Raw genomic sequence first — 19,820 nt, forward strand, 5'->3', positions numbered from 1 at the left:
GACCAGTTAAGAACTTTAAATAATGTTCAAGACAAATATTTTCAATCCACACCTAAGTATTGCTTCAGGTCTGTTTTGATTTTTCATTCTATATTGGAATATCCAAATGAACGATGACAAATAACAAATTTAAGAATTCATTTGGAAATTTGAACTGTCTGAGAAAGGTACTGTACATTTCATGCAAATTATTCAATAACTTTAGATGCAGGCATAAAATGATACAAATCATACAGTTATTGTCTTAAGGTTGTATGTAGTGTTTAATTTATTTAATGTCCCATTTTAAAAGTTTTTGAAAGGCTTCACAATCCATGAATGTACATGCAAATTATGCTGTTCCTGCATCTTGGATGCTTGATAATAAAAAAAAAAAAAAAACAATTTTTGAGCTGTCTATTGAGATCATCAGAACTGCTAAAATTGCAAAAAATATCAAAAGATTTAGGCAAATCCACTGAAATCCATTTCCAATAAGATTAGTGCAAAGTTCTTTGATGTATTTGTGAATGCTGCAATCCACATTACGTCAATGCCTCACATATGCTCTGTACAGTATATAGACATGTATGGAGATACACCAAAACTAACTTTATAACAAGGCTGGCCTGGATCATAAACCCTTATAATACTACAGGTTTACACAGCCCCCTTTTAAATGAAGTAATTTATTTTACTGCATCACAGTGAAATTAATGTTTCCACCATGTGCATTCTTTTACATCTGGATAAATTATATGTATGTATATTTGACTTATAAAAAGAATTAAGAAACAAAATTATAATCGAATATGAAATTTTAAATATTTGCAAAAACTTAATAGATCCAGCTGAAATACAGATATTATAGATAGCTAGATTGCTCCTTATCTTAAAATAAAGTTAAGTTATCTTTCAGTTTTCTGCCAATGACTTCAATTTAACAAAATACATAATCATTTATTTGCAATACAGTATACAATAGAAAAATCATTCAAATAAATTCACTTTAAAGTTTTCAGATGAGAAATTTAAATTATTAAATTAAGCATTAAAATACTTAATACAAAATACCAAAATGTCTCAATAAATATTAAATTTAAAAATCTTAAATCATGTTAGGAAATCTGAATTTCTAATAACAGAATTTTAAAAAGTTCAGGATAGATTGAAATTTGGTTGTGGAGAACAAACAAATGGGAAATATCTAGATTAACAAAATTTGAAATTATGAACATATGATTTTTTTTTTTACATTTACATTTCAGGTAAATGTAAATAAAACAATTTTAATCTGTGTGACTGATTTGCAGTAATCTTAAATACCAGTTTAATAAGTCCTATTAATAGAAATACACACTGTACTGGTGAATAAAATAATATTTGAATAAATTGAGGACATTGAGGCATATCAATTTAATTTAATATGCATTTTTTAATTGTTATCTTTATAGTATTTATTTTATTCAGTAATAAAAAAAAAACTTTTAACTTAATTTTACTATAATAATTTATCCTTCTATTTAGTACCTTGATTTATCAAGCCTTGCTCTAAAATCATCAATAATGAAGTCTGGCTTGCTTTTCGAACCTAGGAGAACAAAAACAACATTCATTAAGATAGATCTTTAAAAAATTTATTTATTCTAGATGAATATTTAACTAGAATTATAGCTATTCAAAACATATAAGCAAAAAATGTTATAAAATCATCATTATCAAATTTATTTACATTAAAATTCCATATAAAAATGTTCTTTATAAATAGAAATTTTTGATAATGTACTAATCAGAAAATACAAAAATTCAGTGGATAGCTTTCAAAAGTTTTTCATTATTCATGAATACAGTACATATAAAAACTAACCAAATTTTTCTCCAGTAATTAAAATATATAAGTAGTTACTATTTACATTCTTTTATTTAGCCACACTGAATCAATATCTTATTCACATTAGTAAATAGATGAGAACTACTAAGCATCAAAATGAATTTGTTATAAAATATGTTCACACACTTAAAACTTCCAGCAATTGAACAGCTTTAATAGCACAGCTAATATTTTCATTCATTTTAAAAATTGACCACTAAAAGTACAACCTAGATAATCATATATTGAATGTATCAGAAAGAATGCAATTTTATAAATTTCTTACATCTGAAATTGTAAAAACGTTTTTTCTTATATATATCGTATATAACAGGGGTGGCCAACCTGCGGCTCGTGAGCCACATGCGGCTCTTTGAACGATTATTTGTGGCTCTCAATAGATGTACCAGAGTTCCCTTTTCATTTTTGTGTTATTATATTTTAAAAAATTATTATCGTTCCATATGTGTTTCAAAATGTCTTTTAAATTACTAACAGCAAATATGAAAGACTAAGTGCAACGTTGTAACAAATTTCATTTCCGTCCAAGTTAAGAATGATATGACTCGTCGAAAACTGCGCAAATGAACATAAACAGTGGCGTAATCGTCCGACTCCAGACCGATTTTGAATTTGTAAACTGTCATTGCAACAGACAGTTGACATTGTGCTCTGGAGGAAACAATTTGTATCACTCTTGCTACGGATATAATTTGTATTCTGGAGTTTTTTGCATACCTTTTTAATACGTATTTAATTGCGGCTCGCAAAAAATTTCAAATTTTGAAAAATGGCTCGGACTATCAAGGAGCTTGGCCACCCTGGTTATATAACATTCTATATAAGATTTTCTATTTTGTAGGTTTAGTTTGATTGTTTTTAGTTATTTTAAATGACCTTCTATAAGCTATTAAAGTTGTTTATTGCTGGAAACTTCAGGTGGACAAATATATTTAGTAGAAAAACCAATCAATCATAACTAATAAATTTAAACATGGATTGTAAGTCTGATTATATATAATCCTATTTTTAAATAAACAGTTTTTATAATATAATTTATTAGTGCATTAGTATTAGAATTCTAAAATAAGCACTCTTAATTACTTAAATATAATGATTGTGATAAAAAACAAAGCAAATACATGTGAAAATTAAGTTTTATTCTTTCAAAATTTAGTCAAATCATCTAAGATTTAATATAACAAAAATTTAAAATGGAATATAAAAACAGTTTAGTTGTTTGAATATATATTTTTATAAGGTAAAATTATCCAGTGGTTTTAATTATAAAGAATATTTCAATGAACAGTAGTAATTAATATGCATATTTTTCTAGTATATAATTGCTAATGTTCATAGAAAATCCTGTTTTTCAAAGAAACAGAAAAAAACATTGTTAGAAAAAAGTACAAGTGAAACTACTTTCAAATAGCTTTCAGAATAAATATAGTCATCACAAAAGTATGGCATGGCAAAAATTAACATTGTACAACTGAATCTGTACGTGTAATAATTTTGTTTCTTGTCTTTTCAATGGACTTGCCATATACTGATGTAGTATGCAACCAATTGTCTACTTCTGTTAAAACTCCAGTCACATGAAAGAATGAAGATTCATTTTAAAAGGTTAGTTCACACTGACAGCAAATAGTAAAAGTAAATGAAAAATGGGAAAGTGATTTTATTCACTTAACAAAATTGGTTTACATTACAAAACATAAAAAGCAAAAATTCAGTAGTTTGGACTAGCAGAGCACTTTTTCAAACAAGAAAATTTGTTGAAACTGGCATAGCATGTGACATGTTTACTGCTTTTTTCATTTACTGGCAATTCACTGACAACATGGACTAACATGAAATAAATATGTCAATTTGCTTTTTCACTTTTTTTAATAATCACTTTGCATTTTCCAATTCAAAGTGAACAATAAATAAATGAGGAAAAAGTGCTGTAGAAAAATAACATGTAAGCACAAAATCATAAAAGAAAAACATGCAACTAAAGTGCTGTATAATGAAGAAAGTACCATGGTACAGAAAATATTAAACATATAACAGCAAAAACCAAACAACTGAGAAACAAAATGTGTTTTGGTTATAATATGAAATAAAATTGTTATGCAAGAGTTTAGAAAAGCAGGAAAATATCTCTATTAAATTATTTTCTGTAATAATTATATAAAGAAGTTTAGATAGATTTTTAAAGATTTAAGTTTCTATTGTTAGGATCAAGAAGTGATCTTACAAAATTTTTTTGTTGATTTAATTCAAGATTTAAACTTAAAAACTTAATATGTGGAATGCTGAATACAAATGGGGATCACACATGAAAGAAATGATTATAATCGGAAGTTCAATTTTAATGTTCAACAGAATAAACACTTTGGAGAGAGGGTTCAAATCAAACAATGGAGAGTTGCATTACCAAGTTTTGAGAAAGAAGAAAAATATTTTCTCCTCTGATTAAAGAAATTTTGTAATCCTAGTGTGATGGGCAAACAACAAATAGTGTTTAACCATAGTGTGTGAAAACCAAAGGTTTGAATTCAACATGAAACTTAGTTCTGATCTCTAACTATACTACACTAACAGTGTCTTGTATATGTACTTCAAAGCTATAAATATACAAAACAGACAATAAACTATAATCATTTTGGAAACTATATGGGACTAAAACATTTGTCTTGTGCTTTTCATCACATCAGTGGATGAATGTTTTATTTTCTTTATTTTGACTGTATGACATACAGAAACACATTTATCATCTATAATATTTAAAAACTTCAAAATTTCTTTAATTATTGGTCAGTGATAAAAGAGTAAAACTGTGTAACAATTCTGATTTAATGAAAAAATAGTGATTGAATTCTTCAAACAGATTACAGTCATTATTACAAAATTACTATTTTGATGAAAATGTAATAATAAAAAGTTTATACACTATGTTTTATTACTATTATTTTCATCCTCAAAACAAAAGTTTTAAAATAAAATCCATATATTACAAAATGTTAAAATATAAACCAATAGTTCTTATCATTTTAGGTTAAGAATTTAGTTAAATTTTTTTTATATGGCACTACTTGTAATGTAAATAAAAGAGTAAAAGTAGGTTCTCAAAGTATTCAAAAAGACCTATTTATTGTTAAATTTTTCAAATAAAATTTATCTATTGACTGAAGTTATGAAAAGGCAAAAACAATTTTTAGCCAAACAGCTTTTAGGTGCGTTGTAATTCTCACACTTTCATTGAAATAATTAATGCTATTAAACAAATAATTTAGATTTCTATAAAAATATGAGTTTTTTTTAATGTAAGAACTTTCTCCATGAAGGTCAGGTTTATATCAAATAAAATCTTAAAAAAATTAACTTTCTTTTAAATAAATATTTTAAATAAAAAAAAGGGTCAAAATCTCTTAAAATTCTTTTTTTTAAATGCTTGCTTTTAAGGAGTATAAGCAGAACTCTGCTTAAGTCAGGAAATATTTTGTTTATGATCAAAATTTAAAGCAATGCATGACCACTAAACATGATTTTTTTGCAAATATATACAACTCAGTAAGGCCAATGTTGTGACACAGCCAGAATTTTGAAACTTATGGGCTGAGATTTTCAAGGTCAAAGTTTGCCAAAGTCTATGGGCCAATTGCAAGCTTGTGACAAACTACATGTCAATCAAGTTTCCAATTGCTGTCAATTTACACTGATTTCCAGAACAAGTTTTTATTTTAGATTAAAAATTAGTTTTAAATCCTTTTTTCCAGGTTTTTCCCTCTTTCAGGCATTTGGCAGTTGCATGAGGGTATGTGTTTTAAATGTTTCTTCATGTATTGTCAGTTATGATATTGAGCATGTTTGTCCTCCCTCAAATCTATGGGTTTTGAACTGCTTCGGACAGAATGTTAAAAGCATGTCACCATGTTTTCATGTAAGGCTGAAACAGAAAAACTTGTGCCATAGAGCTCAGTTTCATTTTGCTAGAAAGCACTTACTGCTAGTATTATATGTCCACTAATTAAAAAAAAATCAATCAATCATTGAATCAGTTTTTACTTTTAATTATTACTTTACTAAAAAGAATCTAACCTTAAAAAATCTTTAAACAATGAGGATAATCATAATCTTATGGAAGTTAATTATTTTCAATTATATAATTTTAAGAAAATTAAAATGTTTTCTGGATGTTTTAAACTCAAAAAAGGTATTAATTTTTAATTGAGAATACAGTTTAATTTATAGTACTTAATTTATGAAACAATAAGATTAAACAAATAAGAATTTCATTCTAAAAATAAAATATGACCTTTATTATTGCTGATTTTTCCCTTATTTTTACTTTAACAAAAACAAATTACATGACTTAGTTAATTAGATTTCAATTTTTGACATCGGAATAAAATTAATTTTCAAACTGTTATAAAAATTACTTTAATTTTACAATTAAACTCATCAAAATTTTATCTAAAACAAGATTTAAGTATTAAAAAAACTTATATATTTAACTATAAATAAAAATTTTCTCTCTTAAATGAAATATCATTTCTTACATTCTCTTAAATAAGATCCATTCCTACTTGATATGGAAATTTACAAAAAGGAGCTATATCTTTTTATCGTTTAAAGAGCTCACAAAAGATTAAGTTGAATCTTTTATTAAAGAAATTTTAGATTTTGAATATATTCTAAAAGAACTTAAACTTTTCTATAAGCATTTTTACTCATGCCAAATCTTTTTAAAAATTAGAAAATTTTTATTTGCATCAACAACAGATGATAATCAATGATTCTTTTAAAAACAACTTAATTTTAACTAATAAAGTTATATTACACAGATGAAATAAGATTATATATAATCATAATATATATTATTTACATAAAAATAGAACCAATTTTAAAACTCAAATTGTCACCTGATTATTGACATCAGTCAAACAGTTTACAATTACAGGAACAATTTGCTGATCTATTACTGAGCCTAGGTAATGGCAGTGTTCATGGCAAAATGCAGCAATGTGTGGAAGATGTTCAATAAGATCTGCTCTGACAGTAGGATCTGAAATTTAAAATTATTAAATACTTAATTTCATAATCTAATTTCATAAAGATTCAAAGATTATATTAATCTCATTTATTTTTAGGTAGTTAATAATGCTTAAGATTAATTTTGTATGAATATTAAAATATTTTATGAAGTGTGATATACACATTTTATATATTAATTTCATTCTGATACATAAAGTTTGCATGTTCAAAATAATATAAACTGCAACACAATGTTACTTCCAAAAGATTTTTAAATTTCTCAATATCTGTCTGAAAAGCTATTATATGAATATCTAATATTGTTTTCATTTAAAAAAAATTTAATGAGGAAAAAATTCTTCTTCAAAATAATTATATATAATGAAATGACATGGGATACGTTTAAGAAAAAAATCTTCCTACATTTTCCGCCCACAAAAAGAATTTTATTGTTTAGTTTTAAATTAAAAATATTTTTTTCAGAATCAAAACAATATTAAATGTAATGAAATTAATATCAACTACATTAACAAAACTATCAAATTTCTAGTTTCTTTCTCTGATCATCTAAAGCAGGAGTCACCAAACTTTTTTCACAACAGGTCACATAACTGACAGAATAATGAGCATGGGCCGCATAACCATTTTGTTCAATTCAATACACTGAATACACAAAAAATATAGACAACCAACATATTTATTTACCAATACAAACAGGATCGCTGCAGCAAGCTCATAATCACTTTCCTTAGAAACTTCATTGCAGGTACTTACATGAAAAGCAATGTTGTAAAAGTTGCCAATATCCAATGTTTCAGAAAGTTGCCAAATTGTTTATTTTACTGATTTTCCTGAAAATTATATTAATGACAGATGCAAAAATCAGATTGGACCAATTTTGGCAATTTTACTTACTATGTAGAAAAAATTAAAATAAGTGTAAGTTTATCTACAATTTATGATATTTCTATATAAACAATTACCTTTTAGCTCATTTGTGGTACAGTAAGGCAGCAGGATAAACTGACCTCGCAGGCCAGATCCAGCCCACAGGCCATAGTTTGGTGACCCCTGCTCTAAAGCTACATTTACAAGCAACTCTTATCAGAACATTATTGGTATGAGAACTGTTATGAGAAATAATGAATAGAACATTCTTATAAGCAGAGTCATCAAGAGGAAGAGTTGAGGATTTTCTCTGGGTCCAGAGATAAATTAGGAGGCCTGAAGTGATTCCAAATCCTATGAAATTAACAATTTTCATGAACAGAAAACAAAATCTTTAAGATTGTATTAACAAAAAGCATTCTACATATTTCATTTGTAAAATAAATAAAAAAAGGACCCATTAAGAGACAGAGGAGCCTACTATTCCTGGCCCCATACAAGCTCTTGACAGCTCTTCTTATATAAATTTACTCCATTTGTAAATGCTGCTTAACAGAATAAAATCAGATTCTTTCAAAAAAGCTAAACTTGTTATTAAGATGAACTTGTTATTATATTTCAAAGCAAAAAGTAAATTCATACTATTAACAAAATTTTATATATATATATAAATTAATTCTATAACATTTATAATGAATGATTAATGCACTACAATTTTCACAGTGTACTGTAATCTGTTTAACATCTCAATTTGAAATTTTATAAAGATTTGCAACTAGACAGCATTACAGTAACAAAAAATTTTAAGAGTTTTACCTAGAAAATACATCTGGTTTAATAATGTATTGATTTTTTAATATTACAAAAAACTCTTAAATATTAATTAAGTTTTAATGTTTCGAGTATACTAAAATTTATGAATTTATTCAAATCTCAAGAAGAATAAAAATCTTAATCTAGATATTTTTATAAACCTCTATTTTCTAACATTATTTAGTATATCACTTTTTGTGTACTTAAAACTCAAAATCAGAAAATTATTGTACAAAACTAATTTTATTAGTGCAATTTATTATTATTTCCTCATATTCAACATTCATGAATTTTCAAAAATATTTATAAATTCTTATAATTTCTCATTATAAATATAAACATGATTATACATATAAATTATTTTGATTGAAATTAAATTTCAGAGTACTTTCTAAGCAAAAGATAAACAAGAAAGCAAATGAAATTTTATTACTTTGAACTTTTATGACCAAAAAAACTTAATATCTGTAGACTTAAATTTATTGAAACTAAGATATAAACAGAAAACTATAATTTACAAAATTAAGAAATATATTTTTCAAAAAAAATTATTCTATATTTCTTGCTATAATTTTAGATCTTAAATTATTGTTAATAAGATTTTATACACATTCAAAACCCCTACATCAACATACTTCAAATTAACATATATTTTTACTACTGTTTTCATCTGTTTATAACAAACAATAATTGTAAATTTTTTCTTAAAGATTGAAAATATGTTCAAACATCTACATTTCAAAATAAACTTCAAAGAAAAATATCAGCATTTTCTAAGCATTACTTCAAATTTAAATAATAATTAAAAATATCTTAATACATCTATTTTTTAAATAATTTGTTCCAAAAATGTAAATAAATAAAATTACTACTACTAAATGTCATTTTTCTACAATTTAAAAAAACAGTTTATATTTATATAATTTTCAAAGCCTAAAACTTTACAATTTAGGTTTTGAAATCAGACTGCATTTTAACAAAAATTGTACTGGTTCATCAAAATAAAATTGAAAGAAATCCTAATAATATATATTTAATAAATATATTAATAACTNAAAATGCAATCCACGGTTCATCTTAATATTTTTTATATATAATTTCATGTTTCATAAAAAATTTATTGTGTTTCCAAAAAGTGTGTACATATGTGGATTTTTTTTTTATTTGAAAAGGCACTCAATACTTCACCAAATAAGAAAAGTGATCTCTTATGCATAGTTTTTCACACACACTCCAAAATATCATAAGTTAGACTATATAAAACAAACATTTTGCTTTCTAACAATCTTAAAAAGTGTTTTTATATGTCAATTTTTGTTTAACCAAAATGATTTCTGTCAGTGTTTGTCATCTTGTCTTCCAGTTTTATCATAATGCAAATACCTCAATGGCCCTAGGTTCCATAGATTGTTTAACCTGTGGGCCATTTAGAGCTTATATGAGGTCTGGAGTAAAGTGAGTCCCTTTAGCTTTTTTCTTTTTTTTCTTTTTTGAAAAATGAAAATATTTAGAATATTTCTTTGAGACTTCTTTTTATTAATAAAAGATTTATTTTCTCAGTAAAAATGTATTAATTTTATGGGACCAGGAATCAATGCAGATCCCTAAGATTTCTCTGTGCCTGGAGAAAAATCTCAACTCCACCCTCTCAACAGTCCTGGTGGGACTATTTAGCATCTTTGTCAAAGAAATTAATGAATGAACACCATTATCAAAATATTTATCAGCAGTATTCTTCCAGTAATAAGTCAAAAGTGATTATGTAAAATATAGTCAAGTAATCAGCATTTAGTTAACTAAAAACAAAGCACATCTTTAGTCAAATATCAAAACAAATTGTCATACAATGATTAAAGTTAAGAACCTAAAGAAGCTAATCAAAATTTTAAAAAATCAGAAACCAATTAAAGCATTTTGTGTAAAATCTCATAATTCATGAACCGATGAGGAATTAGTATTGTCATCTAGTATAGTTATCATAATGTTATGTAAAAATTTAAGTTAATAATATACAATTCACTTTAAAAAAATTAAAGAAACATATTGTTACAAAATTTTATTTATGAGGTCATTTACTCAATTATGAAAAACTTTACTTTCATTTTTCTCTCTCTCTCTACATTTTTAACATGCATAAACAAACTTGTATTATCTACAAATCAAAAAAATAGAACTAATGATTTGCTATTGTTTTTGTTTGTATAAGATAGTAGTAAAAAAAGAAAATAAGCATTTTTAATTTTATAAAAATTCCATTTCAAATGATAATTCTGAATCTGTTTAATATGAAAAGTTTGAACTGGTAAATTCATTTAAAATTTTGAATACTTTACAAATTGACAATTTGTTCTAATAAAATAAATTTAAAATTAATTATAAAATCTATAAACTGCACTATGTATAATACAATAATAGTAATGATTGATTAAAATGCCTTTAGCAATGTATTGAAATGTATTTTGATGGTCCAAGTGTGTCAAACTCATTTAAACAACGGGCCATTTAATGTGACTGGTAAGATTCACAAGGGTTACATCACATTCACAAATTTTCTTAAAATTATAATTTGAAGTGAGAATGCAGGAATATAGATAGGACAATTAAAACACTATGTAGTTCAGTGAATTCAACTCAACAATATATAATTACTATAGTATTGCTTTTATTTAAACATTTATTTTGTTTAATGTACAATTGTTTTTACCAGAAACTTGCCAGTGCTATTCCTCCTCCTGGTTTTCCAATATCTGGATTCAGCGGACAGATGGCCAAGCAGTAAAGGTAGCAGCCTACAGCTCTGGGGGACCCAGGTTCAAATTTCAATGGGTTAATAAATCCCCAAAAAATTTTGAGGGTTGCCCTTCCTGATATGTTGGGCCCCATCCCTCACCATCTGGCACCCCATTGTGGGCCTGGATGAACCCATAATGGGCTTGCTAATGGAGGCCCCCTTAGTGTCCACAGGGCAGAAAGTTATAAAAAAAATATCTGGATTCAAAGACTGAGAACAATCTTCATTATGACAGATAGATGTTTATCAGTTAATCTTAGTCTGTAAGCCGTTTTATTTAATTTCAGATCATCATGGCCGCAGGCCATGAAAAATCACATTGGAGGCCATCAGTTTGACACCCCTGGTCTAGCACAAAAAACTTGATGTTGTAAATTTGTTATTTTAAGTTAGTAAAAAGAAGAAAAAATAATAATAATTGTCGAAAAATAAATTTAAATGCTTTAATAATTCTGGTTTAGAACTGTTGGCTTTAATAGAGAGGTTGAGGCGCACGTTTTAAATGTGTAAACGTGTACGTGTGACGTTCGGCGCCGCTTTCCCGTAAGCCTAAAAGTTTGACGATGATGTTTGGAATGTCGAGCGTGATTCCACCGACTATCCAAACACCATTGTCAAACTTTTAGGCTTACGGGAAAGCGGCGCCGAACGTCACATGTACACGTTTAAAACGTGCGCCTCAACCTCTCTAATAACAGTCCTAAAGCACTGTATTTTTCAGATTTTAGGGGAAACTTTACAAGCCAGAAACATGGACTTATTTCAGCATTCTGTCAGGAATTCGAACTTCATGAAGTACAGGCCAGAAATCAGTGATTTTATAACTTGCAAAAGTTTAAAATCTAGACTCATGGGTGGGCAACCATTGGTGTTTGTGTAAATGTAGCAAACAAATGACTTTTCCCAAAATGCAATCCACGGTTCATCTTAATATTTTTTATATATAATTTCATGTTTCATAAAAAATTTATTGTGTTTCCAAAAAGTGTGTACATATGTGGATTTTTTTTTTTATTTGAAAAGGCACTCAATACTTCACCAAATAATATGCTTCCAAAAATTTTGATCAGCAAGCTAAAAAAAATTTCAATTACAGATTTTACAATTTGGCATACATGCTTAACAGTATATAGCAGGGATCGGCAACCTTTAATTTGTGTCATTGTTTGTATTATTAAATGCATGGTTTGAGAATATGTGCTTTTCACTTCCCCATAAAATTCATTTTTATTGCATTACTTTGACTTTATTTTTTGTTTTAAACTATAACTTAAAATATATTGAACTGAGTAAATTTATTCCTATTGTTAGGCCTAAATTATTAAGAAAGTCATTAAAGATAAATTTAGTGGAAAACTACACTGCTCTTTATTAAATTCTAATTTTTATTAGAACAATATAACTAATGAAGCTCACATTCGAGAAAAAAATGTCAAATCATGCTTAATAACTAACTTTTTATATATTTTAAACTATTTTCACAAATACTTTTCAAAATTCATTTAAAAAAAAAATGATCAAAAATAAAATGTTTAGAAATATAAGATTTAGCAATTCTTTTAAACAAATCAAACATTTAATGATATTATTATTATTAATATAAATCTTGATTTTCAGTCTTTCATTTTTTTCCATAAAATTCATTTTTATTAAAAACTTGAGTTTTACAAATAGTTTTACAAAAAACAAATTTATAACCAAACTCAACTAGCTAATTGAATTATTATTTCAAGGAATTATTAGTACACACACTACTATTGATTATTAAGTTTAAACTGAAAATTTAATTATATTTAGTATACTATAAAATAATAGCATTTACTTCAAAAAATGCATATTATGAAAACTCATAACTTATGAAATCATAGACTTAATATTTTGAACATTTATCTAATAGTAAAATTTAATTTTTATATCTACAGAAAGAATGAAATTTATTAAACCTTCATTTAAACATTTTTCAATATTTGTTTGAAGTTTGCTGAGAATCCAAGCAAGAAAAAATCTCTCTTAGCATATTTTGTTTCAAGAAAACCTGATTCAAAAGAAACTAATTAAATGAATTATCTTCTGATAGAAAAATTTAGATATTTAAAAAATTCTTTAGCTGAACAAATTTTGATTGAAGAAAATATTTTATATAAAAAGTTTTTTCATAAAAAATGTACTTTTCTTAAGACCAGAATTATTACAAAAATAATATAATCCAAATTGTATATAACCAATAGGTTAAGACAATGTAAATATACAACCAATATGTTTTAAATCGCATTATGATTAAAATGAAAAAAGTAAATGAAAAATTTTAAAAAACTGTTTTTTATCGTATGTAAAACTATTTAATCATTTTATTTTCAATTTAACAAATAAAAAAGGCTGATCTTATACAAATTAATTTACTTAATTACTTCTGAAATTTTTAGATAAAACTTCACTGGAAAAAATTAAACATTTTAAAAATTTAAATTTAATTTAACTAAAATTTTCTTTTTCTGTTAGCATGTTATATGATCTATATGATTACATTAACTTGCTCATTATTAACAACATAGATTCAAACTCCAATTAACTGTTTAGCTAAATTGAGAATAATGTTCAAATGTATTATTGGAATATTTCATTAACAATTATAATCTTCCCTCAAGTCTTTGAACCAAAAAGGCTTGAAAGTACTTGTGAGGCTGAAAAATCTAAAAATATCTCCAATAAAGAAAGAAAAACCAATTTCTTAAATGATTAGAAGTAAAGTCTTGACAGTACCAACCTCCAATTAATTGTATAATTTTATCACTAGTACTAACAAAAATTAGAAACTAAAAAATTAAAGAAATACACACTATTAATCTGATTAGGACTAAACTCCTCCCTTTAATCAACACTAATACTTTACAATGCAATGCTTCCAACATCTCAAAACTTAACTATGAAGCTGACAACATATTTATATCTAGTTCATGTATTTATGTAAATTAATCTAATATCACTAAGTTGATCAAATTCTTAAAATTTTACTAAAAGCTTCACAATATTGTATTCACAAATAATTTATTAATGATTAAATAAATAAAAGAATGAATATTTTTTAGTAAAATGATTATTTTTAGCTTAAAATTGTTTTCTACAAAATACTAGTAATTATACCAGCATGATTATGCAAATTAATTATAATTAGAAAATAGTGAGATGGCTGTTGAGATTTAAGAAAACAGTCTACTTGTCTTTTTATTTATGGTATCTTAAATTTTAATGTGAGTAACTAAATATTATAATTATAAATTCCCATGCTATCATAATATAATTGTTAAATATTCAGAATACACATCTGCTCATCTCTCCTGTAAATTGTTATTGGCATGAAATTACATTCTTCTAATTACAATTTATTTTTACAAGATATAAATTAAAACAAAAGTATTCAAAACAAAAGTATTCAAAACATAAAGAGACTTACAATTTTTATATACAGAGTGTAACTTAGTGCTACTATTTCAGGACTAGATTCTAGGATCAAAAATAACCCTAAAATCCTCTATAAAAGTTTTTCAAAATCTGCTTCATTTTTGAGGTATGGCCTTCCAAAAAAAAGGTACTTTTCAAAAACCTAACTAAAGTACTAATACTAGAGTTGTCAGCTTTTTAAAACAAGTTTGTATTTTTTTTTATGCTTCTGTCAATTGACTAAGATTAGTAAATGTTGGCCAAGTAAGTCTACTATATAATAAATGTGAACAAAGTCTTGCACACTTTAATATTTGTATTATCCATATGTTCTATGATGAAAAAAATAGTAGTTAGAAAACAAGAGCTTTTCAATGTAAATTTACTTTGATAACACTTTTTTTACAAAATTAAACACAGAATAATTTACAAGGACTGTTCAACATGTCCTATGAAGATGAGAATGCATAATTGCATACCAGTGACTTGCACATACTAGCTAACATGTACTCAGAAAAACAATTTTTCAGCATTTTAAAATAAAAAAACTTCAGCTTGTACATGTTCTTAACACAACAATGGTATCTTTTTGATGGAAAAATTAAAATATTAAAATTGGTGTCTGATATTTTTGCAGGCCATATCTTAAAAATGAAACAGATTTTGAAAAATCTTTACAGAGGATTTTACACTTATCATTTATATCATACATCCTATATATATATGTGTTAACTCAGTGTGAATACTTCAGTGATAAATTCTACGATCTGAAATAAGTGGTTTAAGTGCTTATACTATACATTAGAAGTATTTATAGATTTCAATATAATTAATAAGAAAATGCCAAAGAAAGAATTCTTAAAAATCCTTCATAGTTCTTTCTGTAATATATGATGTATATATTGTGTAATATAAATTTATTTAATTTACATTATATAATATAAACGTTCATACAGAATATCTTAGAAAATTTAACTATCCATTGTTTTGCTATAAAGCAGAACTGCTTGCAAATTTCATATTATATTTTATAACTTATTTAATGACTAAAAATTTAAAAGGTTAAATCAAATTATTTGGTTATTTATTATTGTTAATGCTATTAACTAGCATCATATTTTTAAAGTTAAAAACTGACAATAAAAATACAGTAGAGCGTCATTTATCCGAAGGAATTCCAGTCGACAAATTTAAATTTTCGCCAGTGCTGTGGCGCTGTAATCTTTGGCTATGTCTTTGGCTATTCAAATATTTTACGTTTTTGATACTAAATTAACTTCTGAAGTATAATTTTTTATTGTTTTTATATTTTTCAATATATTTATTTTGTTTGTACAAAATAAAAAAATAATTTTTAACGATACAATAGTCTTCGTTAGGCTTAACATCGACGAAAATTCAATGCGAAGCGACACGCAACGGAGAAAAATTTCAACACGGGATAAATTAATATATTTTTTCGTACATAATTGGTTATCCGAAAAATAAGTTATCCGAACAACCCCAGTCCCCAATTGATTCGGATAAACGACCCTCTACTGTGCATGTAAATATTAAAGTTAACTGTTATAAATTAAAAAGTGACAACAAATGCAGAAAATTTTATTGTGTTCAATTCATAAAGCTTTTTGAACATTACTAATTTCAAAGGATTCAAAATCATTACTAAGTAACTCATGTAATATTGATGGATACTGAATTTAGACAAAACTATCATCAAATATTTTTAAAGTTTTTGACACATTTCTAATAGATTATGGAACATTTCCAAGAAACACAGTAGTTTCTCTATATAAATCTAGAGTTCTGATATATGTTTTTTTTTTAAAGTGAAGAAAATTTGAACAAAAAATTATATTATTTTGATTGAATTTAAATGTTTAGTTTTATTTTTTATGCATTTTAATAGTTTCCAATAAATCATTAAAATATAAAAGTTCAGCAATTTACATAATAAAAAAAATAATAATTTACAAGTAAAAAAATTCTACACTCTGTTCATTAAAACAATAAATAATTTTCCTCCATTTTATATCAATTATAAGTTTGAATTCAAAATTCTGAAATGTATTCAATTTATTTAAACTGAATGAATTTAAACATGAATGATTTAAAAATAATAATTCAACAAATTATCATCAGAATTTATTATGTTTAAGACTAATTTTATCATCATCATTATTATTTACTATATTTGTATATCTTTAGTTTAATATATTTGATTTTAATGTTAAATTTCATTTTGATATCAACTACCCCCAGGTAAATCAATTATTATCTTTCAAATTACATTCAATTCTCAAAAATTTTAAATCTTCAGTTTCTAAAAAGAAATGACAATAAAATTAAGATTCTTTAAATCAATAAAATATTTATCTACCCACAAATCTTTCTCTTACCAAAAATACTAACTCCAAGTGTGTGTAATATATACAAATTCAACACTACAATATCTGTTTTACTTTTGGTTGTTCTTTAATATATAAGAAAAATGCTGCTGATATATTTAAATTTCCTTATACATAATAAGCATTTCAAAAATAGCTATGCTTTTTTACTTGCTACTGAAATATTTGTTAACAAAGTAAAAAGAAATTTACATATAATAATAAAAATCACTGTATGAAATGTAAAATATTTCATGAATCTGTTTATGATTTATCAGTTTATTTGACTTACCATTCATCTGATTTCTTTTTGCTGATTCATATGAAACAATATTTGATGTATCACAGTTTCCCTCTCATTGTCTTAAAATGATCCCAGACCTGACATGGTTAGACTTCAAATATTTTTAAAAGTGCTATAACATGAAAATGGTTATTTTTCCAGGTTTATCACTACATCTTTTCTTTTGTTACTTCAGTATATATATTAATAGAAGGAGACTTAGTTTGTAAATATTTTATAGTTTTTGTATGTTATATACACTATACAGTACCTTTCAAGTTACATAGCAATTAGATTGCTTTTTATATTGTCTATTAAAATGAAGCTGGAAATAGATATTGTAAGACTAATAAGTTTCTTTTTACTGTATGATAGTTTCATTTAATGGAAATGGATTCACATATTATCAGCATTGTCAGATATGCATTGCCAAAGAATATCTTACTATGGAATTAAAACAGATACTCAAGTTACAGCAGGTACAGCACAACCAGAAAAGGAATTATGGGATCAAGATGTCACCCACTAGCATGTCTCAGAAGTAAAGACAGCACAACAAGCAGCCAGTGCAACTAAAATAACTATGTTTGCAATAATCATAGTAAATATTATGGAAAGAAATAAAATACTCTATAAATTATTGTAATAAAACATGCTAAAATTTCTAATGAATTCACTAATACTAACAATAATCAATTAACCAAATACAAGTATTTATATTAAGAAACCTATATGAAGAAACATTAAAAATAAACAATACCAATGTTAATTATGTGATAATATACTTTAAACAGCAATTATCAAAAATTAGATTAAGATATAAACAATATTTTTATTGCCATGCTTTATAAATAGAAAACATGAATTATTATTGCTGTACTGTATTTGTGTTATTAATAATTTTCATCTTAATTACATTACAAAATATAATTCTTCAATGCAATAATTTAAGAATGGTAATTATTTTATTCTAAACTGAATAAATATTTGCTAGCATATTAATAGTGTAGCATTAAATTCCAAATGATTAAACTGCATAATAAAAAGCTATTCTAAAATAATTTATTAATAATTGACATTTACAACAGTCGATAAGGTAAATATGTTCAAGTAAACAAAAAAACTAGAAGAATGGAAAATTGATTTATATTTTATCTTGCTTGGATTTTATCCAAACAGAACTTTGTTATCTCACTATTTTAATGTTAAGAGTTCAATAATTCAATAAAATGTAGCCATCTTTGATTGGATAATTGTAGGTAGCAATTGAATATTTGTATTAAATCTTCATATGATAAGCATTTTTACAACTGTTTTTTTCAAATATGTATTATTATGTTTACTTGATATAATTTAGCTTTTCTTTTTCAATGCATTAACATTTATAACTATAAATGAGACAAAAAAGTCATTACATTAACTTTTAAAATATTTTCTTCATATAGATTGATCTGTGTTAATTAATTAATTAATTTTTTTATCACATTTCAAACATCTTTAAAAAATTATTTTAAAATTTATTCAGTGATTAAAATGATACCTGCTTAAATATCACATTTTGTAAAAATAAATATTTAAAACAAAATGATAAAAAGAAGAGAGAATGGAAATTATGTTTCTCAAGTCAAGTCAATAAGATAGAAGGTATTATAAAACAAATAAATACATGTTTTTATAAATTGAGTTCTATCATGTTTCATTATTTGTCATTATTAACTTATATTATTTAAAACCATCAAAAATATTAAATATGTATATGGTATATATAAAATATCACATTTTTACTTTTTAATATAATTAAAAATTATAGGCCTGGATTACATTTGGAATTAGGTTTATTTGTCTTTTAATCTGGTACAGACTATATACAAAATTCTAATTAAGCAATATTAATTTATCTAAACCATGTATTATAATTAAATTTATTTATAGGATATTATTAGTTACAAAAATTCATCACTTTACTGTAGACCTAAATGAATCAAGATTTAATTTTAAATATACATTTCATTATTTATTTACATTTAACATTTAGAAAAAGTTTTTATTTATATAATCATCAGTTAAATTAAGAAGTTACTTTAAGTGATTTTTATAAGTTCAAGAATTTTTCTCTTTCAAAAAGAGATACAATTTACTTAATTTCAAATTTTTAAATACCAACAACACAATTGCAGGCGATGTTAATATATATTAATTACCAGAAAATTCCCAGCCCCAGTTTACTGTTAAAATTCATAAACAAGGTTCGGTTGTACGTCATAGAAAACCACGCCTACCGCACTGGAATGTGCTGATGCCCCGTTATACAACCAGTAAGCTTTAGCAGTTGACATATGGGCTTGG

The 19,820-nt window shown here is 25.2% G+C and overlaps 1 protein-coding gene across 1 annotated transcript in view; it reads right to left on the reverse strand.

Annotated features, from left to right (window-relative positions):
- LOC111626322 (serine/threonine-protein phosphatase 4 regulatory subunit 1-like) overlaps positions 1–19,820 on the reverse strand; it is a 256,740-nt gene that overhangs the window by 71,143 nt on the left and 165,777 nt on the right. Inside the window, exons 4-5 of the mRNA XM_023369643.1 lie at positions 6,763–6,905; positions 1,510–1,570 (exon numbers count right to left, since the gene is read on the reverse strand). Coding sequence (XP_023225411.1) covers positions 1,510–1,570; positions 6,763–6,905 — 204 coding nt within the window. The remainder of the gene's footprint in view (positions 1–1,509; positions 1,571–6,762; positions 6,906–19,820) is intronic.

Source organism: Centruroides sculpturatus, unplaced genomic scaffold, assembly GCF_000671375.1.
Source record: "Centruroides sculpturatus isolate CEXI.00-Female unplaced genomic scaffold, Cexi_2.0 scaffold322, whole genome shotgun sequence".
Lineage (NCBI taxonomy): Eukaryota > Metazoa > Arthropoda > Arachnida > Scorpiones > Buthidae > Centruroides > Centruroides sculpturatus.